The sequence below is a fragment of the Malaclemys terrapin genome, chromosome 1 (assembly GCF_027887155.1).
Source record: "Malaclemys terrapin pileata isolate rMalTer1 chromosome 1, rMalTer1.hap1, whole genome shotgun sequence".
Lineage (NCBI taxonomy): Eukaryota > Metazoa > Chordata > Testudines > Emydidae > Malaclemys > Malaclemys terrapin.
In genome coordinates, this window is record NC_071505.1 from 144,878,011 (window position 1) to 144,903,193 (window position 25,183).

Sequence of the window (25,183 nt, forward strand, 5' to 3'; positions counted from 1 at the left end):
AGGAGTTCAGCATCTGCCTTTGCACCTCCATTACTTTAATCATCCATTCAGTAGTGTCCTTAACAAACACCTGATTTTCTTTTCTGTCCTGCCTTTCGGCTTCCCTCCAATCCTTTTGTTCCCTTTTCTCTGCATTGGAAGAGTGCAATACCTCCCAGAACAGGTCTTCTTTGCTCTGTCTTGGGCACTTTCTTATCTGGGGGAGACGCTCAGCTGGTGTGTATGGATCACTTGAAGGTCACATCTGCCAAAGCACAAGGAACAATGCACAGAAGCATGATTAGGAGTACTTGTGGCACCTTAGAGACTAACAAATTTATTAGAGCATAAGCTTTCGTGGACTACAGCCCACTTCTTCGGATGCATATAGAGTGGAACATATATTGAGGAGATATATATACACACATACAGAGAGCATGAACAGGTGGGAGTTGTCTTACCAACTCTGAGAGGCCAATTAAGTAAGAGGAAAAAAAAAGTTATATGAGCAGATCCAGGAGCTCCGCAATAATTCAAGCGGTAGAGCGTTTGCTGCAATAACCTGCCATGGTCACCTGGGAAGATGCGATGAGACCTCTCCATGCCAAATGGAATTTCAAAAATTCTAAGGGGCCTTCTAAGGGGGAGGAGCAGATGGTCATTTACTTGGCTGCAGGGCAGTGGCGTTCAAACTGCTGACCAGAGTGGTCACGATGGGCATTGTGGGACACCTTCTGGAGGCCAATTAAAGTGATAAAATCAAGCGTGGTGCCTACACCGGCACTTTGTCGACAAAAATTTAGAGGAAAAAGACTTATGACTCTTGTCGGGGTGATCGTATTTTTTTGCCAAAACAGGGCGTTTTTGCTGCCAAAAGTCACATTGCAGTGTACGCATTCACTGTTTGTAGAGTAGACAAGGCCTTAGTCAGCCATGAGAGCAAACTTAATTATATTTTCCCCACTGAGTAGCAAAGTATAGGGGAAAACGACGCACACCTAGGATTCAAGCAAATATTACAGGAAATTCCCACTTCATTACAAGTATGCAAATATGTGTAGGTTTTGTCAGTATCAGGGCATAAGGCTTTTATTACAAAGGATATTGTCAGCAGTGAGCAGGAATATGAGAGAATTCTAGTGCTTTAATCATGGTTAAGCAAAATGTAGGTTGAGATAATATCCTGTGAATAAGTGTAAGGAAGTTGTAAAAGGCTGTGAAGTGGTTTTTAAATTGTACACGTGATATTCTTTCTGGGGAGTTGGCTAAGTGTGTGAGTTACACTGGGATCTGGAACCTCCTGAATCTTATAATGCCACGGGCCAGGGTGAGTATGTGCTATGTGCATATTGAGGCATTGTTCAAAGAGCACAGAGAGAAAGTAGCATGAGCAGCCCTCCCCCACCCTTTAATAGAGTTAGATGGAATCTTGTAGGTGAGAGGGAATGGATTTTAAAAAGAGGTGAAGAGCTGGTACATTTCATCAACTGTGGGGTTGGCAGAGTAAAGGTATGTGTGTTAATGGGGCATATTGGGACACTTCTGAAAGAGGGCAGAGTTAAGGTTGCCCATGCAATGTTAACTGAGTGTTTCCTGATTTTCAAAAGTTTGAATTTTACTCAACTCAACATTCTGCAAGGGGACAACATGCCACCAAGCAACCTTAACTCTGTGTTAATGTAGCTTTTTGCCATTGAATACACTTAGACTTTTGTAAAGCATTTGACTCCATGCCAAAAACATTCTGTTTAAAATAATAATTAGCACTCTACAGCATCAATAAAGCACATATTAAATGAATTCAGAACTGGCTGACTTATCCCAAAAAGTAGTAGTCAATGGGGAATCATCATCAGATGGGGGTGTTTCCAGCAGAATTCCACAGGAATCAATTTTAGAACCTTAACTCTGGGTTAACTAAGTTTTTTTTCATTTAATAATACAAAATAGAACAAGCATAGACTCTGGTGTGGTTTCCATAGATACTGTGATAATGTGACAGGTTCCAGAACCCTGCATAGGTGAACCATCCTAAATTCAGGTGCTAGAATGCTGCATAAAGATGCAGATTAATTACTGTTGACTGTTCTTAGGTGGGCTTTGTTAGCTCCAGCCGTATAGAAAATGGTTTGGAATCATTCTTATGAGACAGAGGGACCTAGACTAGAGACTGAGCAGAATTAATCCTTCTGGAAAATCAGACTTAGGGAGAAATCTTAAGCTGAGATTTTTTTAAAGATAGTTTTGGAAGATATTTTCAAATACCTAATATTAATCGAGAAATAAGGTGGATGACGTGATCTTGTATTGGACTAACTTCTGCTGGTGAGAGAGACAAGCTTTTGAATTTACACAGAACTCTTCTTCGGGTCTGGGAAAAGTACTCAGAGTGTTACAGCCAAATACAAAGTAGAACAGATTGTTAAGCATCAAGAGTTAACAGGTCGCAAGAGACTATTCAGGTGAAGTGGGGAGTTAATGGTCTCTGTGACACTCTGAGTACCTTTCCCAGACCTGAAGAGGAGCTCTGTGTAAGCTTGAAATCCTGTGCCTTTCACCAACAGAAGTTGGTTCAATAAAAGCTATTACCTCTCCCACCTTGTGTGTCTATAATCCTGGGACCAACATGGTTACAACAGCAAATAATAGTAATTGGATTTTTTTCATATTCTTCAGTGTGTATCCAAGGAGCAGCACTGTTGAGCATGAAAGCTCAAAATTGAAACTTCGTGTTCAAATCTTAGTGAAATGTGGAAAGTGAACTAGTAAAAATTAAATCATAAATGTGAAAAGAGAACAGAAAAAAAATTGTTTTTGATAATCTAAAGTTTTCCTAATGGGATTGGGGGATATATATGTTTTAAAGTAACAATCTCTCTTTAATTTATGGTAAACTAAAGAAAACCAGGTTTGTTAGAAATTCATCCTTCTGTCTACTGTCACAGGTGTTCAAGCTCAAAGCAGTGCAGCTGGCAGGAAAGCTCCTTCCGGCATTTAACACACCCACAGGCATTCCCTGGGCAATGGTGAATCTGAAAAGGTAACAGATTTTCTTTTGTTATAGTTTTAAACCAGAAATTGTAATGGCACATCTCTGTCCTTTCTAGGTAGAGGAAGTGTGGAAGATACAGACGAAGTGATATTCACTACACTTGAGAGTAAATATACTAGGAGCCTGTGGTCTCTGCCTCATGTGCATTAACATTAACTGTAGCAGATTGTGACTGCTCTCATTTTGCATATGAAGGTTTGGCCCACTGTAGCTCCATGGCCATTATGCAATGGGACCTGCAGTCTCTGTAGACCACACCTGGTCCAGGCAACATAGTTAAACTCCATGAGCTTCATGTATTGTGTGGGCTGTGTGTTAGCCACACCTTTCTCAGCAGAGGTTCAAAATACTTGTAAAGATGAAAGGACTGATTATCCACCCAGTCATACCAGTTTCACGCTGATGTAAATCTACTGATTTAGTGGAGTTATTCCTGATTTACATTGGTGTAACTGGAAGAAGAGTCTTGACTGATGGTTACATATAATATATAATGTCCTTCTCTGGCTTAGTCATCTCACGTTTATATTTTTAAATTACATTTTAAATTAACGTTTGTATGTACTTTATTTATTGATTGTGTAGCACCCTGGGTTTCACAGTCATTATTCCAGTTTAATGTAGCCTCAAAAAAATCTAAATTCTAAGATGACTACATTAAGAGGGAGCTAAGTTTGAGAGTACATATAAGTAATTTACGGTAAAGTATATTACAGAGATGTTTGTAATTATCCCAAAACAAAGCACTATAAATCCAGAAAATTCAAAATTAAGATTAAACTAAATTGAAATCCAAATATGTTAAGGTATGGATATGAACAATTAGTGCACCCAAATAACCGTAACTCTACCCCATAATAACACCACAGAATGAGCATCTGATTAAAACATTTTAATATTTGTGGTTTCAGATTAAATCAAACTGATTTTTAAAGACATATTAGATTTTGTTCTTTCTCTTTTGTTTTCCTCCTTTATTTCTTCAGGATGAAGTTAAGGTTGTTTGGATGTCCTATAGCAGGGGTTCTTAACCTTTTTCGTTCCGAGGGCCCCTTCAACATGCTATAAAAACTCCAGGGCCCAGCAGGGGTGGGAGAGGGAGATTCGGGGCTCCAGGCCAGGGGTGGGACCCTTATGCATGCATAGGTGTAGGTTGACTTGTATTTTGGGGTGGCAAGGGCTGGCGGGGCTTGAGCCAACTCCGCACAGCAGGGTACAGGGAGGAAGCACCACCTCCACTTTCTGACTCATCTCAGCAGGCCACCCACCCTGTCTGGATTGTGGAAGGATGCAACCAAAACATATAACTCAAATGGGGGGCTCAGCTCAAAAAGTTTGAAAACCACTCAGGGTGCAGACAAGGGATAGCTCAGGACTGTGTGCAGTGAGGGGTGTAACGCAGAGTGCAGGGAAGGGGGTAGCTAGGGGCTGTGTGCAGGCAGGGGGGTAGCTCAGGGTGCAGGGAGAGGGGTAGCTAGAGGCTGTGTGCTAGGAGGGCTCCCCCTGGGGTGGCTGCTCCCCAAGGGCTCTCCTGGCCCCAGAGCCAGGTCCCCCGCCCGGGCAGCTCTTACAGGCTGCATGAGCAGTCAGAGGTGGCTGGGAGCTGAGGAGCAGCTGCATCCCTGGGCACTAGCAGCAGACACGGGAATGTTATGGCTGCCCGCTCTGTGGCACCACCAGCCAGAGGAGCAGCTTCCCTGCACCACCTGGCTCCAGCTTCCCCTCTGCCTATGTCCTGGCCAGAGAGCAGAGCCTTAGGAGGACTGGGGGAGAGGAGGAGGTGAGGGAGTGGAGCTGCCCCTGGGACTGCCCCACTCTGGGTAAGGCACTGTAGTTTTGGGTGGCAACACCCTTGTGCCCCCTCAACTCTGCCCATGTGCTCAGGGCTTCTGCTTGAGTTGGGGCTTCAGCCCCACCAATTCTGGCTTCAGCCAGGGGTGGAGGGCACTGGGGCTTGGGGCTTCAGCCCCAGAGCAGAGGCCCAGCTTCCAGCTTCTGCCCCAGGAGTGGGTGGGGCACTGAGGCTCGTGGTTTCAGCCCCACAGCTCCTGCTTCAGCTCTGCGGGGGGAGAGGGGGGGTGTTGAGGGGCGCCGGGACTCAGGGCACCAGGTTTCAGCCACAACCCCATTTGAGAACCAGTGCTCTATAATGCATTTCCATACTTTGCCATTTTTTTATTTCTTTAAATTTAGAAACTTAACTCTGGAGTGCCTGGGTTTGTAATGTTTGGGGTTGGGATAATCACAACATTTCTGTAATATATTTTACCCTAAATTACTGTCAAGCATTGTGAACCTTAACTCCAAGTTCACATCATTTTTGTCTGGGAATTTCCATATGGGTGTTTATGATTGTTTTTTTAAATTATTAAAAATTTCAACGTGAACAAGAAAGTCAAAAGTAATGATTCTCTGAGATTCATCTAATGATTTGTAGGTATGTCGTATGAACTGGAAATCATTAAAAATATGTAACTGTTAGAATCTGATTCACCGGTACACTCTGGCTGCTTTAGGCTGCTCTGGAGCAAAACAAAGCAGCCAGGGCATACTGGCCAGTTAAACTAGGTTTACAGCTGCTTTGCATTGCAAGAGCAGTGCAAGTCAGCAGGAGATATATCCCATTTTCTTCTTCCCTACTGTTCTCTATACTCCCCTGCACACACAAGTCCTATTTCTGACCACTGTTCATACACACTGCAAGTTTTCTATTTCCTCTTGTCCTCTCTGTTGAGTAGATCTGGTGCAGTGGGTGATAGTTTTAAAATAAATATTTAAGATTAATAGTTATTTTTGCTGGCATTTTCATAACTGAAATGTATCTGTCATCAGAGGCTGAAGAATAAAATCTCCTCAACAGAAACATATGACGAGTCACATTTCAAAATGGCCACCATTTCCCATTGTCTTTAATGGGCCTGAGGCCACAGGCTACCTTTCATTAAGATGCCTTCTTACAAAACCGGTACTGGCTCTCATTGCTTCCTGTGGGAGTGAAACTAAGCTGTCCTCTCAAAAGATGGTGTCTCCCTATGCTATCAGGAAATGGAGAAGAGGACTATGAGTAGGGTTACCATATTTAAAAAATAAAAAAAGAGGACACTCCACAGGGCCCTGGCCCCGCCCCTTTCCCAACTCTGCCCCTTCCCCGCCCCTTCCCCAAAGTCCCCGCCCTAACTCCGCCCCCTCCCCTGAGTGCCCCGCATTCCCCCTCCTCCCTCCCAGCCACACAAAAAGGGCTGCACGAGCGCTACCGGCTTCACGGTTTGCTGGGCAGCCCCCAGACCCTGTGCCCCCGGCCAGCGCTTCCCCAGCGCAGCTGGAGCCCGGGAGGGGAAGTGCCCGGCCGGGGGCGCAGGGTCTGGAGGCATGGGGGCTGCCCAAATCCGGTAGTGCTTGGGCAGCTCAGCTTTAAACAGAGCAGAAGAGTAAAGGTAGGGAGCACAGCAGCTGCGGGAGGGGAAGTGCCCGGCCGGCGGTATTTTTCCTGGACATGTTCGGCTTTTTGGCAATTCCCCCCCGACGGGGGTTTGATTACCAAAAAGCCGGACATGTCCGGGAAAAAACGGACATATGGTAACCCTACTATGAGAAGCCAGTGAATGGAGAGAGTGGCTATTTTGGCTAAGCACAGCATGTGGCCTCAATCTCATTGAAAACAGTAGGAGATAGCAGCCATTCTGAAAGGGGGCAGTTCACTGTCAAATTTTCTGAAGTAGAATGAGAAACTGTCATTTATGAAAATAATGGCAAAAGTGATCAACCAAAAAAGAAAAAGAAAAAACACCACCTTCAAATATAGCCAAGCATAAAATTTCAGTTAGTTTTAACTGTATTTTGGAGTTTGAAGAGTTTGCATTTTTCCATTATTGTTAGCTCAACCAAAAGTAATGGGCTTGATGTCACTGAGTGACATTCTATCGCTGTGCTATGCAGGAGGTCAGACTAGATGATCAAAATGGTCACTTCTGGCCATTTTGATCATCTATGAATTATTCCAGATATTAAAAAGAAGTTAGACAACTGATAATAAATTTCTCAAAGAAACCATTTTAATTAATTTCAGTTAATAAACTAATTCATGAACTTATAAATGCTAAGGGCTTGTCTACACAGAAAAGTTTTTTCCATATAGATAAACTTCAATTTTTCATCATAAACTCCCTTACATTGACCCACAAAAGTTCTTTTTTTATTTAGCTGGCATCTTATCCCACTTTAACTGGGAAGCAACATAACTCTTAGGCTTGGTCTATACTATAAATTATGTTGATGTAAGGAGTCTTGCATCGACCCAGTTGTGCATGTGTCTACACTTAAATTTATTTCCGACTGAGTAAGTGGCCTGTTATTCCGACATAATAACACCACCTCCCGGAGTGGTGTTGAGCCAAGGTTTATGTACAGAGGTTGGCACGGCACGCATGTAGACACTCTGTTACCTTTGTCAACCCTAACAGTCCTCCAGTAGTTGTCCCACACTAACTGCTCTGGTCACCATTGTGAATTCCACTGCCCAGAGGTCAAGTAGACTGGAAGACACTCCTCCCTTTTAAAGCCCTGTGGATTTTTGAAATTCCTTTTCCTGATTGCCTAGCGAGAAGAGCACACCTAACAGCTCTCCGCTGTTGTGTGCAACTGCCTAGCTGACCATACCAGCTACACACTCCAGATGTGCTCCGACCTGGAGGAGACAAGATATATTGGAATTCCTGGGCCTGTGGGGAGAAGAGGCTGTGCTCAGGGTATGCAGGAGAAGGGGCATAATGGACCAGCAACAGTGCTGCGTGAAAGCCAAGGTGCTTCAGCAGGCATACCAGGAGGCCAACAATCAATTCGGTGTCAAGCCGCAGACCTGCCACTTTTACAATGAGCTAAACCATCTATATCTCCAAGGAGCCCAAATCACAGGTCTCTGCTGTGAACAAAAAGGAGGAGGGGGTGGACAAGGAAGAGGAGGAGGATGGGAGACAGGCAACTGGATCCAGCTGCACAGCAAGCTAGGACCTGTTTTTGACTCCACTGCAGTCCAGCCAGTCCTGTCAATAGAGCATGGGCAAGCCCAATGCAGGGGAATGAACCTCAGGTAAGCGTGTACATAAATTTTCCATTCCAGGGATGGCCCCCTCAAAATAGCAGGACACAGCTTTTGACTTTTCATTAATTTATTCGTGCTAGAAGAACCAAGAGAAGTAGAGTTGCTATCTGCTTTTCAGTCCCTCTAGAGTTAGGTGCGGGGAGAGGGAGCATGCAAAGTAGTTTGTTTATGTACACAGGGGTGTCCCTTGAATCCTCCTGAGAGATCTTGATGAAATTTTCACAGAGGTGCTCTCCAGTACTCTGTCGCAGGGTTCTAGGGATGGCAGCCTTATTTCTTCCTCTGTGGTAGGACAATTTCCCACGGCACTCAGTGATAACATTGGCAGGCACCATTGCAATACACAGTCTAGCAGTATACGGACACAAGTGACTTTGGGATGCCAGCAGCAGCTGTGTTCTCTGTATCTTTGTTACCATTAGGAGTGAGATATCAGCTAAAATCACCACTGCCTGTGGAAAAAGGTGCCAGTATCCAGTGTCAGTGCCCTATGTTAGTAGTTTTATGCAACCAAGCAATTCTCTCCTCATTTCCCTAATCTCTAATGGGCCATACTCACCGTGGCTGGTGCTGTGACTGGCACCGTGCACAAGCAATCCCAGCCAGAAGTGAAAATGAACTTGTAGTTCTTGAAACTTTAGGGGAGCAAGTTCTGCATCTTAAATTTCAGTTTCCATAGTGACTATACTGACAGCGGTAACTTTATGTGTTTATCTGCAGCTGCTGCAGCTTTGAGGGACTTCCCCTCCACATCCGCAGAATGCCTGACCCAGATAAGGAGGAGAAAGAAGAGGACTTAGGATGACATGTTCACTGAGCTTCTTCAAGTCAGTACTGCACTGGACTTTGAGCACAGGGACTGCAGGATGAACATTGGGGACAGCCTGGAGAAGGAAAGAGTGGAGAGGAGGAAGGCGCAGGAAAAGGAGCGGGAGATGCACCAGGACATAATCAGGCTTCTCAGGCAGCAAACTCAGATACTCCAGACTCTGGTGGACCTGCAGGTTCAAGAATCCCGTGCTCGCCTCCCTCTGCAGCCCATTGAGAACTAATATCGGGACCTCTCTATATCCCCTGTCCCCTTCAACATTCCACATGGCATCCAGGGCTGCCTCGCTATCCCTACCACTCCACCCCGCAGGATACTAAAGACAGTCACAGCTTCACATACACTTACCTGTGAAAGCGATGGTTGGTGTAGATGTAGCTGAAATAGGCATGAATGTTTTTTCCCCTTCATAAGTTCTGTTCTGTTCCTTTAAGTTTCAGTAAGTTTATTTTAAATATATTTATTTTAAAATTTCAGTTTCTTTTTTTTACTGAATTCTTGTACAAAATGAATGTCTATTATTTAAAACATAACTCTTTTTTATTTGTTTGCAACATCTACTACCAAATGCTTAACAGGTATGAAAGCAACCAATTACTTGTTACTGACAATGTGATACAACTCATAGAATAAGCCATAAACAAAATTAATAGATGTATTGACAGCGTTATATTTCTGTATATACAGCAATCACTGCACTATTCCTATTAGACCACAAAAGAGAAGGGTTGTGCAGAGCACAGTACAACAAAATACATTACATAGCTTACTGTAAAAATGGTCTTTCAAAACCCGCCCTGAGCTTTGAGCTCTTCTAATAGCCCTTGTGTCTGTCTGCCTGTTCAAACTCAGCAGACAGCCATTCCAACTCTACCCAGGCAGAAAGGTTTCCCCCTTTGATTCACAGATATTATGCAGGACACAGCAGACAGCTATGACCATTGGGATATTTTTCTCACTGAAGTCCAGTCGTGTGAGTAAACAATGCCAGAGTCCCTTCAATCTACCAAAAGCACATTCAACTGTCATTCTGTACCTGCTAAGCTGGTATTTGAATCGTTCCTTGGTGTTGTCAAGATGTGCAGCTTCATAAACTAGGGGAACAACGGGTAGGCTGGGTCACAGATCATTGTTGGCATTTCAACATTCCCAATGGTAATCCGCTGGTTGGGAAAGAAAGTCCCTGCTTGCAACTTTCTGAAAAGTCCTGTGTTCCCTTCCATGACCAGCCCAGGCTTATGTGGGTGAAGCATCTTCAGTGATCCACCAATGCTTGCATTACCATAAAAAAGTAACCCTTTCAGTACTCTGTGACAAGGTGGTCTGGGGCCTAAATAGGCATATCCATGCTGTCTATCACTCCACCACAGTTCAGGAACCCCATTGCTGAAAATCCATCCACTATATCCTGCAAATTGCTGAGAGTCACAGTCCTGTGTAGCAGGAGGTGATTAATGGCTCTGCATAGTTGCATGTCAGTGGCCCCTCAGTGGATTTCCCAACTCCAAATAGATTTCTGACTGACCGGTAGCAATCTGGCGTTGCACATTTCTCCAATGCGATAGCCACTTGTTTCTCTGCTGTTAGTGCAGCTCTCATTCTGGTGTCCCTGCACTGGAGGGTTGGGGCAAGCTCGGAACACAGATCCAGGAATGTTGCCTTGTGCATCTGAAAGTTCTGCAGACACTACTCATCATCCTAAGCCATCGTTACAATGCGATGCCACCAATCAGTGTTAGTTTCTCGGGCCTAGAAGTGGCTCTCCACCATCTACAGCTGCTCTGTGAACACCAACACAACTTTGAATTGGTTCTTGCTATGTCCCATAGCAATGTGTCCTCCATGAAATCGTCATGTTCCCTACTGATTCGGTTCTTCTGTGGCTCTGCAAATACTGCAGGATTGTACGCTCTGTGCTTGCAATGCTCATGACAATAATGCAGAGCTGGGAAGGCTCCATGCTTCTGTCAGAGATGGCAGATAGCGAGGAGGGCTATGCAGGTTTGTGGGATTTCGAAAAAAGGCCTGAAAATTATGGAATACAGATGACATTGTGGGATGGAGACTGTTGCATGTTGGGAAGTTGACCCCAGGCTCCCAGTCATCCCAGCACAACTCATTTTGGCACCATCATGCGTTTTCAAAAAGTTCCCAAATGACTGGATTCACACTGGGATATGTACCCATGGTGCACTGCACTGTGCATTGGTACTAGCACTCCTGGTGAGTACGTGCACCACCGACACAAGCAGCCAAGTATGCACACATATAAGCAATGTACTAACGGCAGAGGCTTTAGGCCAACATAACTTGCCTGAAATAACTTTGTAGTGTAGATGTGGCCTTATTTCAGAATGTTACAAGGTTTGCATGGAGGCATCCCTATTTTGAATTAACTGCTATTTCAGGCAGTCCTCCCTCTGCTATCCCACACTACGTTGCTTCACACCTGCACTAGCCTATCTGTTTACTTGTATATAGCCCTCTGCTACTCCAGGTTCATCTTGGCTGGATTTCACCTCCATGTTTAAATGATGGCACACATCTAGGGATGCCCCTTTGAAATTCCAGCTTGTGACAAGTTCACACTCTTGGACTCTCATATCCATTATAGGAGTCATGTGCAATGTCTTCATATGGTTCTGTCTAGAGGTCCTGGACTTCATTGGCCACTGGGGAAAAGAGCGTGTTCAGGCCCATATTAACAGCAAATGCAGGAGAAGGCTCAGAGCCATGCCAAAGCAAAGGAACTCCAGCAGAATTATAAAAATGCTAGGGATAAAAGTAAGACCTCTGATAATGTTCCCACTACCTGCACTTACTATGAGAAAATGGACTGGATTTTTGCCAAGGATGCCACCTCCAAACCCCGATATGGGATTCTGGACAAGTTGACTAGAGTATCAGAAGATGCCCAAGCCATCATGGAAACTAAGAGATGATTTCTCAAGACCACCAAGATCACTTCAGCATGCCAAACGCTGAGACTGAAAAATTTCAGCTCCTGACTAATAACATCAATCCCTAATAGCATAATTGTTACACAAAGCATATCCATTGCATTCCTTTCCGTGGTTACAGTACATTAATTTTCCTGCACTGCATGCGGGCCTCAAAGTAGGAGCACAATGCATCATTGGCCTGACCAGTTGGGCCATTTTGCAGAGGCACCCTCTCTTGGCTGTTCACACATTCAGAAAGTCTCTCCACCTTTGCCTCTCAGCCCTTGGTGAGGCTCTCACCTTTGCTGTCACTGATGGTGCGCAAAATGCTGCAAGCATCTATCATACAAGGCAGATATTGCTCAGAAGCCTCCAGCCTTGACATAAGACACTGCCACCTTTTCTTCAGTCTACTATATGCAGACTTCACTGTCATTCTGCAGCTACTCAGATTATAGTTAAACAGTTCCTTTCTCTTATCCAAGTATCCAGTAAAAAATTTCATAAACCAGAATGACAGGAGGATTCACAACCGCATGAATGTCCATAGTGATCCTGTGGGCAAAAGTTCCATTTTTCATTGCATGGTTTCATTGCATAGTTTTTCACGGCTGGAGTTTCTAAAGATCCTGGCATCCATGAATCTTTCCAGATCCCATCCCACATTAATATTGATGAACTTACCACGTTGTTCAAACAGGCTTTGCAGCAACCTGGAAAAATACTCCTTTTTTGTTGATGAACTCTGAGACCTGGTGTGGATGGCAAAACATATGTATATGGGTCTGATCAATGGGCCCTAGGCAATTCAGGAATCCCCACTGTGAAAATCCAGCAATAACCTCCTGTACATTGACAAACTTTATTTCTCAAGAAACAACACCTTCTTGATAGCAGTGTGCACTTCAATGACAACAGCCCTGACAGTTGATCTCCCAACACCAAACTGTTTAGCTACTAACTGGCAGCAATTGGGGTGATGAGTTTCCAGATGGCGACGGCTATATTCTCCAGACTAAGAGGAGGTTTCAGGCTTGTGTTCTGCTGCTGCATCAGCTCCAGGTGAGCTCTGCACAGGCCTCTGGGAAAGTAGCCTTCCTCAGCCTGAACATCAGACTATCCTGACCCAGCAGGTGGTGCTGGTCAGCTAAGTGCCATGTTCCACTGAATAAAGCTACTCCAGGAAAATGTCATGCAGAAGTAACTGCTTGATCTCTTCCCCACAGCATCACTGTGGCTATTTTCCAAATCACTCATAACCATCAATCTGCATGATACATGTGGAGCAGCCTATTCGTATTAATGACTGTCAGAATTGCAAGTGCTCAGCAATCTTCCCTCCCTGCTGCCTGACAGATGTTTGAAAATGATCCTGCTTTGCTCAAACCAGATGAATTACGGGAGTGTGTTAGTTTGATCCCAGAATTCCAGTGGGCATCCCACAATGTGACAACAACAACAACAAAATCCGAGCCTAGTGGCAGAACATTACACAGTGGGATATCTGGCCCAAATGATGTACAGTTATTTTGAAAAAGTGAAGAGCAGTGTGCAGTGAATCACAGAAGAGAACTATCTTAAGATGGCATGAACAAAGGGGTTTGGGTACCCTTCTTTGGGCTAGTTAAACCTGGATATTTATAGTGGAAAAACATATGCTGAAAAAACTTGCCTACGTAGAGAAGCCCGAAATGCTTGAAACAAACCCACTTGAGGATGATTCCCCATATACAGTTGCATTTTAAGAATTGAAAAAGATCTTGGTGGAGCTTGAAAGCATCTCTCTTTCACCAGCAGAAGTTGGTCTAATAAAATATATTACCTCACCCACCCGGGGGGCTCATATCCTGAGACCAACATTGTTACAAGAACACTGCAAACATTTTGAGACCTATCTATTAGCCAGTTTTAATACATTTAATGTGTGCCATGTTAATTTTATATTGTTCTCATGTTTTAATCAAAATGTCATGGGGGAACCGAGTCAAACACTTTACAGAAGGCTAAGCATATTAAGTCAACACTGATACCTTTATCAATCAAACTTGTAATTTCATCAAAAAAAATCAAGTTAGTTTGAAATTATCTATTTTCCATGAATCTGTATTGATTTTCAGTAATGACATTATCCTCCTTTTGGTTCTTTATTAATTGAGTCCTGTATCAGCCACTCCATTATCTTGCTCAGGATTGATGCCAGGCTGACAGACCTATAATTACATGGGTCATCCCATTTACCCGTCTTAACAATTGGCACAACATTAGCTTTCTTCCAGCCTTCTGGAACTTCCCCAGTGCTCCAGGTCTTATTTAAAATCAATGTTAACGGTCACCGCTTCCCAGGATAGAGTCCCCCATCCTGTAAGTATGGCCTACATTCTTTGTTTCTAGATGTATACATTTACATTTAACTGTATTAAAATGCATATTGTTTGCTTTTGCCCATTTTACCCAGTGATCCAGAATCAGCGACATGTCCACTTCATTATTTACCACTCCCCCAATATTGGGGTCATCTGCAAACTTTATTAGTGATGATTTTATGTTTTCTTTCAGGTCATCGATAAAAATTTTAAATAGTGTAGGGACAAGAACCAATCCCTGTAGGACCCCACTGGAAACACACCCGCTCAAGGATGATTCCCCATTTACAATTATATTTTGAGACCTATCAATTAGCCAATTTTTAATCAATTTAATGTGTACCATATTAATTTTATATTGTTCTAGTGTTTTAATCAAAATGTCAGGGGTACCAAGTGAAACACCTTATAGAAATCTAAAAGATCTCCTCAGCCAGCACTTTTAAAACTTTTGGATGCAAATTATTTGGACCCGGTGATTTAAAAATGTCTGACTTTGGTAGATCCTGTTTAACATCCTCCAGAGATACTAGTGGAATGGAATGATGAGAATATATCATCTGTTTTTTCCCCAAATACAGAACAGAAATATTTATTGAACACTTCTGTCTTTTCTGCATCATTATTGATAATGTTACCTTTTCCATCTAGTAATGGACCAATACCATTGTCAGGATTTTTTTTTTTTTGTTCCTAACATTTAAAAAATTCCTTGTTATTGTCCTTAACTCTGCTGGCCATAGATTTCTCCTTGTATCCCTTTGCTTTCCTAATCAATTTTTATTCATTACTGTCAACTTCATAGAATCTCAGAGTTTGGAAGGGACCTCAGGAGGGCATCTAGTCCAACCCCCTGCTCAAAGTAGGACTAATTCCCAGACAGATTTTTATCCCAATTCCCTAAATGGCCCCTTCAGGGATTGAGCCCACAACTCTGGGTTTAGCAAGCCAATGCTCAAACCACTGAGCTATCCCTCTCCCTTTTCCTGTTTCTTCCATTTGTTATATATCTATATTTTTTACAGCTGCCTTCACTTCACCTCTAAACCAAGTTGATTTTTTAACCAGCACAACCTTCTTTCTCAGTTGTGGGATTGTGGCTTTTTGGACATCTAGTAAGGTGTTCTTAAATTATTCCTAATTATCATTCATACTTTTCTGATGAAATTCTTCCTCCCAGCTGATTATACTCATAATTGTTTTCAGCTTTGTGAAATTGGTCCTATTAAAGCACCAAGTATACTGATCTGGATTTTGTTCTGCTAATTTCCAATCTACTAATTAAATTATTTGCCCCCATAACTCCTATTGGGAGGCTGTTCCAGAGTGTCATCCCCCTGGGGGTTAGAAACCTCCTTCTAATTTCCAACCTGAATTTGTTTAGGGCCAGTTCATATCCATTTGTTCTTGTGCCAACATTCTTCTTGAACTTAAATTGCTCTTCATCTTCCCTAGTATTTATCATCCTAATGTATTTCTAGAGAGCAATCATATCTCCTCTGAGCCTTCTTTTTGCTATACTAAACAAGCCAAGCTCTTCCAGTCTCCTCTCATAAGATAAGTTTCAGAGTAACAGCCGTGTTAGTCTGTATCCGCAAAAAGAAGAACAGGAGTACTTGTGGCACCTTAGAGACTAACAAATTTATTAGAGCATAAGCTTTCGTGGACTACAGCCCACTTCTTCGGATGCATATAGAATGGAACATATAATGAGGAGATATATATACACACATACAGAGAGCATAAACAGGTGGGAGTTGTCTTACCAACTCTGAGAGGCCAATTAATTAAGAGAAAAAAAAAAAAAAAAAAAAAAAAACTTTTGAAGTGATAATCAAGCTAGCCGAGTACAGACAGTGTGATAAGAAGTGTGAGAGTACTTACAAGGGGAGATAGTCAACGTTTGTAATGGCTCAGCCATTCCCAGTCCTTATTCAAACCGGAGTTGATTGTGTCTAGTTTGCATATCAATTCTAGCTCTGTAGTCTCTCTTTGGAGTCTGTTTTTGAAGTTTTTCTGTTGTAATATAGCCACCCGCAGGTCTGTCACTGAATGACCAGACAGGTTAAAGTGTTCTCCCACTAATTTAACCTGTCTGGTCATTCAGTGACAGACCTGCGGGTGGCTATATTACAACAGAAAAACTTCAAAAACAGACTCCAAAGAGAGACTACAGAGCTAGAATTGATATGCAAACTAGACACAATCAACTCCGGTTTGAATAAGGACTGGGAATGGCTGAGCCATTACAAACGTTGACTATCTCCCCTTGTAAGTACTCTCACACTTCTTATCACACTGTCTGTACTCGGCTAGCTTGATTATCACTTCAAAAGTTTTTTTTTTTTTTTTTTCTCTTAATTAATTGGCCTCTCAGAGTTGGTAAGACAACTCCCACCTGTTTATGCTCTCTGTATGTGTGTATATATATCTCCTCATTATATGTTCCATTCTATATGCATCCGAAGAAGTGGGCTGTAGTCCACGAAAGCTTATGCTCTAATAAATTTGTTAGTCTCTAAGGTGCCACAAGTACTCCTGTTCTTCTTTTCTCATAAGATAGGCCTACCATTCCTCTTATCAACCTAATAGCTCTTCTCTGCACCTTTTCCAGTTTAAATTAATCTTTATTGAACATGAGTGACCAGAATTGTACACAGTATTCCAATTGAGGTCTTACCAATGCCAATAATACATCTACTGGAAATGCCTTGCCTAAGGATTGCATTTGCTTTTTTCACAGTCAGGTCATGTTGGTGGCTCCTAGTCATCCAATGATCGACCCACACACCCAGGGTCTCTCTCCTTCTTTGTCGCTTCCAACTGATGAGCCCCCAGGTTCTCAAAGAAGTTTTATTCAACTCTCCTCCTCATGTTGTGATAGTTACATCTGAAGTTTCCAGATGGGTACCAGCTCAACATTTTTTTCATTCAAGGTCTTTGGAATGTCAAAAAATGCCATTTACACATAAATGTGTTAGACCTAGGAGATTTATATATGCCCCTTATGTTGTTCCTCCCACATGTGCAGAATTCAAGTTGCCAAGGACAATATGTCAGCAATGTATTAAGTATATAGGAAAGACCTTATTCATCTCAGCTTTGTCAGGAAGCAATAAAACTGTGGGACTGGCATATCCTACACAACATTTATCTGTAAAAAGCAACAAGGAGTCCTGTGGCACCTTATAGACTAACAGATGTATTGGAGCATAAGCTTTCGTGGGTGAATACCCACTTCGTCAGACGCATGTATTCACCCACGAAAGCTTATGCTCCAATACATCTGTTAGTCTATAAGGTGCCACAGGACTCTTCGTTGCTTTTTATAGATCCAGACTAACACGGCTACCCCTCTGATACTTAACATTTATTTGATTCCTTTTCATGCAGTGGGAAATCACAACCAGATTGCAGATTGACTGAGCAGTGATTCCATGGGGCAGTATAAGTTCTGATAAGAATTTTGACTCTGTTTTGGTGTATTTTAGTTCAGTGTATTTTACAATATTTGTTTCACTTGAAAACTATAGTTTTGTCCAGTGTTTCATATACCAATTGATAGTAAATCTATTTTTCACACAACTCAGTTAAAAGGGTTTATTAAACTTGTATCTGCCAACAAATAATCCATTTCCTTCATGGGACTTAAACTTGGTATTAAGTTATGTCTCCTCCATTGAACCTCTTCTCAAGGTGTTCTGGATATAGTAAGAGTCAAGCAATTTCTGCCCAGTCCTTGTCTAGGTGGTTAGACAGTGTATAGAGGAGAGTTATAAGATTTCTTCCCTCTTCCCTCCTGCAGGTCTTAGAGCTCACTCTACAAGGCACGTGCTGCATCTGTAGCTTGCACTAGGCATGTTCCTCATATTGAAATATGTAAAGTTGCCACTTGGGGTTCAAGTCACACTTTCACTAAACACAGTGTGTTAGATTTGGCAGCCAGATCTGATGTACAGTTTGGCAGAGCGATACTTTATTTCTTGTTTAATTAGGACTCTGTCTCTCTCCGTCCACTCTTGGAATACTGCTTGCGAACAATACCAAGATTGGGAATATGCAGAGGACACTCAAAGAAGAAATTAAAGTTACTTACATGTAACTGGAGTTCTTCAAGATGGATTCTGCATATTCCCTGCCCACCTTCCCTTCTTCTACGGAGTCCTCTAGACTCTGCATTAGCAGTGGAAGGAACTGAGGCAGCAGTTGGCATCTTTCCCCCTTTTATAACCGCACCCTCAGTATGTGCTTGAACGCTGAGGGGAGGCGTAGAAGGGGCATGTGAGTGCTCTAACAGGCACTGCTACCAGAAGGTTCCACCATCCATGCTTCGGCCATCATTCCAGAGGACATACTTCCATGCTGATGACACTTGTTAAAAAAATAACGCATTAATTAAATTTGTGACTGAACTCCTTGGGGGAGAATTGTATGTCTCCCGCTCTGTTTTACCCTCATTTACCCTATATTTCATGTTATAGCAGTCTCGAATGATGACCCAGCACATGTTGTTCATTTTAAGAACACTTTCACTGCAGATTTCACAAAACGCAAAGAAGGTACCAATGTGAGATTTCTAAAGATAGCTACAGTACTCGACCCAAGGGTTAAGAATCCAACGTGCCTTCCAAAATCTGAGAGGGACGAGGTGTAGAGCATGCTTTCAGAAGTCTTAAAAGAGCAACACTCCAGTGCAGAAACTATAGAACCCAAACCACCAAAAAAGAAAATCAACCTTGTGCTGGAGGCATCTGACTCCGATTATGAAAATGAACATGCATCGGTCCGCACTGCTTTGGATTGTTATTAAGTAGAACCCGTCATCAGCCTGGATGCATGTCCTCTGGAATGGTGGATGAAGCATGAAGAGACATATGAATCTTTAGCGCATCTGGCACATAAATATCTTGTGACACCGGCTGCAACAGTGCCATGTGAACGCCTGTTCTCACTTTAGGGTGACATTGTGATCAAGAAGCAGGCAGCATTATCTCCTGCAAATGCAAACAAACTTGTTTGTCTGAGCGATTGGTTGAACAAGAAATAGGACTGAGTGGACTTGTAGGCTCTAAAGTTTTACATTGTTTTATTTTTGAATGCAGTTATTTATTATACATAATTCTACATTTGTAAGTTCAACTTTCATGATGTACCCAAACAAAAAGTGAGAACTCTGTTATTCTCCGACACTACAGTACTTGTATTAGGTGAATTAAAAAATACTATTCCTTTTGTTTTTTACAGTGCAAATATTTGTAATAGAAAATAAATAAAAAGTGAGCACTGTACACTTTGTATTCCGTGTTGTAATTGAAATCAATATATTTGAAAATGTAGAAAACATCCAAAAATATTTAAATAAATGGTATTCTATTATTTTTTAACAGTGTGATTAATTGTGATTAATTTTTTTAATTGCTTGACAGTCCTAGTATTTAACTTTCTCAAGATTCACCTTGCAGAGAATTATAGATGATAATTTTCTAACTCATAAGGTATTGCACCCAACATGGGTATCTCTATTTTGGATCAAAAAGCTCATCCTGGTTCAGTGATGAAGTGAAGGAAGAAATAAGATATGAAAAAGCAATATTTAACAAATGGAAAAAAGGGGACATGTATAGCTATCAATATAAACTGGAAGTTATGAAGTATAGCAAATTGATAAGGGAAGTTAAAGACGTCAGCAGAAAATCCATGCCTGGCAGGGCTAAGAGCAATAAGAAGTTTTTAAAGTATTTTAGGAAAACAAGAAATCCTAGCAATGGTATAGGCCCATTACTAGATGGAAATGGCAGGAGTGTTCAATAAATATTTTTTTGTGTATTTGGAAATAAGCAGGATAGTGTTTGTATGCCTTGAGGATGATGAAGTACTTTCCAGTCCATTAATAACTGGAGAGGATGTTAATATCTACTAGGGATAAACATTTTTAAATTTGCAGGCCTGGATAACTTGCATCCAAGAGCCCTAAAAAAACTGACTGAGCAGATCTCTCCTCCATTGATACTAATTTTTAATAAGTCTTGGAATACCAGGGAAATTTTGGAAGACTGGAACAGTGCTAATGTTGTGCCAATAATCAAAAAGTGCAAGCTGGATGATCCAGGTACCTATCGGACAGTTGGCCTACATCAATCCCAGGCAGAATAATGGAAAAGCTGGTAGGGGATTCAATTAATAAAGAATAAAAGGATAGGAATATAATTATTTCCATAAATGTAATACACTTAGACTTTTGTAACTGTTTGACTTGCATGACATTCTGACTAAAAATTAGCACTATACACTATCACTAAAGCACCCTCAATTGATTAAGAACTGGCTAACTGACAGATCTTAAAAAATAGTTCTCAGTGGAGAATCATTAGGGAGCAGTCTCTCTCATTAGTATTCAGCCAGCCAATGTGCAATGCACCAGGCCTAGGACCAATCCCTGCAGAACCCACTGGTGGCATAGTGCGTTTACACTTGGGGCATTTGCATCGACAATGAGAGCAGTGCAGTGTGGATAGCTATCCCACAGTGCAGCTCTCCCCCTTCTGCCGCTAGGTCTTGTGGGAAGGTGAAGGGGATCGCAGTGCATCATGGGTCCGGGCTCAATGCCCTATGATGCACTGCTTTCTGTCCCAGCATTCCGTCTTCAGTTTGTGGCATTTTTCAACATCCCTTGTTTTCTGCTCGCCGTGCCACATCTATCTGCAGGAATGGATCTTACACTGATCTCCACTGCTCTGCTAGCTATTACTAGAACATCACAAACGGCAGTGGAGTTATTCTTGAAGTTACAAAGGCAACGGCAGTCACAGTTGCCTAACGTGGTGTCCAACACAGAAAGCAGTAACATTAGATTGCTTTTAGCATTCACGGAGGAGCTGAACACAGTGGAACATCACTTTTGGACTCGGGAAACTAGGACAGAATGGTGGGATCGCATCATTAAGCAGGTCTGGGATGATGAGCAATGGCTGCAGAACTTTTGAATGCGGAAAGCCACCTTCCTAGAACTGAGTGCCGAACTCACCCCAGTCCTGCGGCACAAGGACACCCAAATAAGAGCTGTCCTCTCAGTGGAGAAGCGCATGGTGATCGCAATGTGGAAGCTGGCGACTCCAGACTACTACCAGTCAGTGGTGAATCAGTTTGGAGTGGGAAGTCGACCATTTGGGCTGTGTTAATGCAAGTGTGCAAGGCCATTAATCCCATCTGTGACATTATTGACATAAATTGTGACAATATAGATCATTGTTGCAACCAAGGTCCTACAGTTGCACCAAGGCCTGGTCCCCACTAAGTCCCCAAATCGGACTAAGGTACGCAAATTCAGCTACGTGAATAACGTAGCTGAATTCGAAGTACCTTAGTCCGAACTTACCGCGGTCCAGACGTGGCAGGAAGTCTCCCCCCGTCGATGCCGTGTACTCCTCTCGGCGAGCTGGAGTACCGGCGCCGACTGTGAGCACTTCCGGGATCGATCCGGGATCGATTTATCGCGTCTTAACCAGACGCGATAAATCGATCCCAGAACATCGATGGTGTGCCGCCGGACCCGCCGGTAAGTGAAGACAAGGCCCAAATCTTGTACAAAGGAGGTCAATAAGGTGTCTATGGAAAGGTTGTAATTTGCTGGTTATTATTATGCTGTCTATATGTGTGTATCATTTTTGTTTTTGAAGTTATGAATATTGTCTATGTACTTGTATCTCAATGTGTTTGATTCTAAGTAGCATCAGTGAAGCATTTGGTCAGCTTCTTGAGAAAGGACTATTCTGAGTAAGTGCCCAATCAAGAAAAACTTAACTGACAACAGACTTTGGGAGATGCCAATCCACATCTGAGCTCTCCTGGGAACATTCAAACTAACATGTAAACAATGGCGTCAGCCTGCAAAAAGCTGGATCATTCATGGACATGTGACTTGCCCAGGTGGCTACAAACTCCATCTTGTTGCTGTGATTTTGCACAGGAGAACAAAGGGATTTCAGCCCCAAGAGAGAGAATATAAAAGGCCCTGGAAGCCTCTCCATTTCGTCTTCAGCTGGCTCAAGAGATGGCCTCTCCACCCCAAAGAGATGCCTGAAAGAAATTGGAACAAAGGACAGTAACTATGGGGGTGTGAGTGATTGTTGGACTCAGGCCAAAAAATACAACATGGGTCTGAAAAGGATTGGTCCCAGACTAGGAAGGAGTCCAGTCTGTGAAAGAAGCTTATTGGAACATCTCTGAGGGTGAGATGTTCCCTTGTTCCTATGTTCGGTTTCCTATGGTATTAGGCTTAGACTTGCGTGTTTTGTTTTATTTTACTTGGCAACTTCCTTTGTTCTATCTGTTATTACTTGAAACCACTTAAATCCTACTTTTTATACTTAATAAAATCACTTGTGTTTATTAATTAACCCAGAGTAAGTAATTTATACCTGGGGGAGCAAACAGCTGTGCATATCTCGCTATCAGTGTTATCGAGGGTGGACAATTTATGAGTTTACCCTGTATAAGCTTTGTACAGTAAAACGGATTTATTTGGGATTTAGGCTCCCAAAAAGACTGAATACTGGATGCTGGGAAAGTCTCTGTTAACTGAGAAGCCCCTGGGCTAAGTGAATCTTAGTTTCTGTGCACTGCAGGGGGGGCGTGGCCCAACTTCTTGGTCTGTGCTGTAGCTGACTGGAGTGTCTAATTCAGCAAGACGGGAGTGGAGGGAAGCCCTCTCTGGCAGGGGGGTTTGCTCTCAGTGGTATCCCAGCACATCTAGTGACAGTCTTGAAGGAGTTTCTGTGACCAAACTCGTCACAGCATCCTGCTGTGAAAGACCAGGACTCTTGACAATGTGCGTGACATTGTGGATGTCTTTGCAGACATGGGTATCCCTAACTGCGGAGGGGCGATAGATGGCACACATATTCCAATTCTGCTACTGGACCACCTTGCGACGGAGTACATCATTTGGAAGGGGTACTTCTCCATGGTTTTGCAGGCTCTTGTGGATCACCATGGGCCTTTCACTGACATCAACACGGGGTGGTCCGGAAAAGTGCGTGACACATGTATCTTTAAGAATACTAGCCTGTACAGGAAGCTGCAAGCTTCCTGTACTGGCTTTCCAGATCAGAAGATCACCATAGGGGATGTCGAAATGCCCATAGTGATCCTGGGAGACCTGGCATACCTCTTAATGCCATGGCTGAGTAGGTGCAGGATGACTGCGGAATGTGAGTTTGGCCGATTAAACCCGTGCTGGCGATGCCTATATGGCAGATTAGACCTCAATGAGGAAAATATTTCCATGGTCATAACCACGTGTTGCATGCTGCATAACATTTGTGAAGGGAAGGGTGAAAAGTTTACTCGGGTGGACTGCCTAGTCACAATACCTGGCTGCTGATTTTGAACAGCCAGATACCAGGGCTAGGGTGGTGCAACATGGGGCAATAAGAATCAGGGATGCCTTGAGGCAACATTTTGAAGATGAAAACCAGTAATGTTCGTTGCTATGCTTGGGACTGCAATGGTTAATTACATTTGGTAGGCTAGGAAGCAGTTGTTATTGTTAAGGCCTAGGATTCAATGTAAGGAACTGATAAAAGTGCCTGTTGATTTGCAGGTGCCATCTGCTGTCATAACTTGCATGGAAACAAATAAAGAGTGCTGATCATTCAAAGAATTTTGCTTTTATTGCCAAATAAACCACAACACCACATGCACACACACTGACACACACATTCTTGTTTGGGGAGAAGGTACTGGGGGGGCTGACTTTCAGAGCTGAGCATAAGTCCAGCTGTCGTTTGAAATGCTGTCTGTGGGGGTGGAGTGCAGGGGAAAGCGCCAAGTCCCAGAAATTGGAAAGGAATGCGCGGGTGGAGTTTGGGGAGGGCATGGGAAAGAGTGCTGACTGTGCTGAAGGAGAGGGTGGGCATGCATCTGCTCAGTCTGGAGTGTTACGAGGGACTGCAGCATGTTGGTTTGTCGCTCCAAAACTTTTATCATCCTCTCTTTGGTGTCCCTATTGTACGCATCATTTTCTTTTCTTTCCTGCTTGTCACTTTCCCTTACTGCTTGCGTTCAGTCTTTTCTGTCTCTGACTACTGCAGCACCTCCCGGAACATATCTTCCTTGCTCTGACTCAGGCATTTTCTTATCCGGCGCAGATGCTCTGCTGGTTGTGTGGGGAGCGGGGGCCTTTCAAGGTCATACCTGGAGAGGCACAAGTAACAATAAACCGTAGCATTATTGTTAACACACAGAGCATTGAAACATTGCATTAAAATACACCGCTGGTAACATACCTATCACTTCTAGGTGACCCTAGTCAAGCATGTATGCTGGCGAACACCCCAAGCCTGGTGAGTGCACCCAGGGTTAGGGGCATTGTTCATTGCAGAAATAAAATCTGAAAGGGTCACGGGGCACTGATGGGGGGCAACAGTCTAAACTTTCCAACCGTTTTCCACAGGCAGGGCTCATTATGGAAGATATCTCACTCTTGAGGGGAAGCAAGGAAGCAAGGGTGCATCTGCTACACGCTTATGGCTTCCACCCTGGTCCCTATGTTGCTCGCCTGTGTGCAGCTTTGGTCCCTGCCCAAGTAATTGCAGAGTGGCATGGGAAAGTGTCTCTCAATAGGGGAAGGAACAAAAGATGCTCTGCCAAGGAACCTCCAGCAGAAGATTTCCAAGTACCTCCAGGAAAGTTTCCTAGAAATCTCTCTGGAGGATTCCCGTGAAATCTCGGAGTGCATAAACTCCCTGTTCTGCCGTACTGCCTAGCTGCGTGGGGAAATGCTCAGCACACAGAAACACAGTCAGCCTTGTACATTTCTCTGCCCTCAACCTGCTTCAGAACTTCACAAAGCAAAACCGCTTACCAGGGTTCTCCTCTCTTGCTTCTGGCACACCAGAGAGTGAGTGCCAAGATTGGCTA

At 43.1% G+C, this 25,183-nt stretch overlaps 1 protein-coding gene across 1 annotated transcript in view; it reads left to right on the forward strand.

Annotated features, from left to right (window-relative positions):
- The window catches only part of MAN1A2 (mannosidase alpha class 1A member 2), a 320,220-nt gene that overhangs the window by 203,895 nt on the left and 91,142 nt on the right, over positions 1-25,183 (forward strand). The window contains exon 6 of the mRNA XM_054042404.1: positions 2,925-3,019. Within this exon, the coding sequence (XP_053898379.1) occupies positions 2,925-3,019 (95 nt within the window). The remainder of the gene's footprint in view (positions 1-2,924; positions 3,020-25,183) is intronic.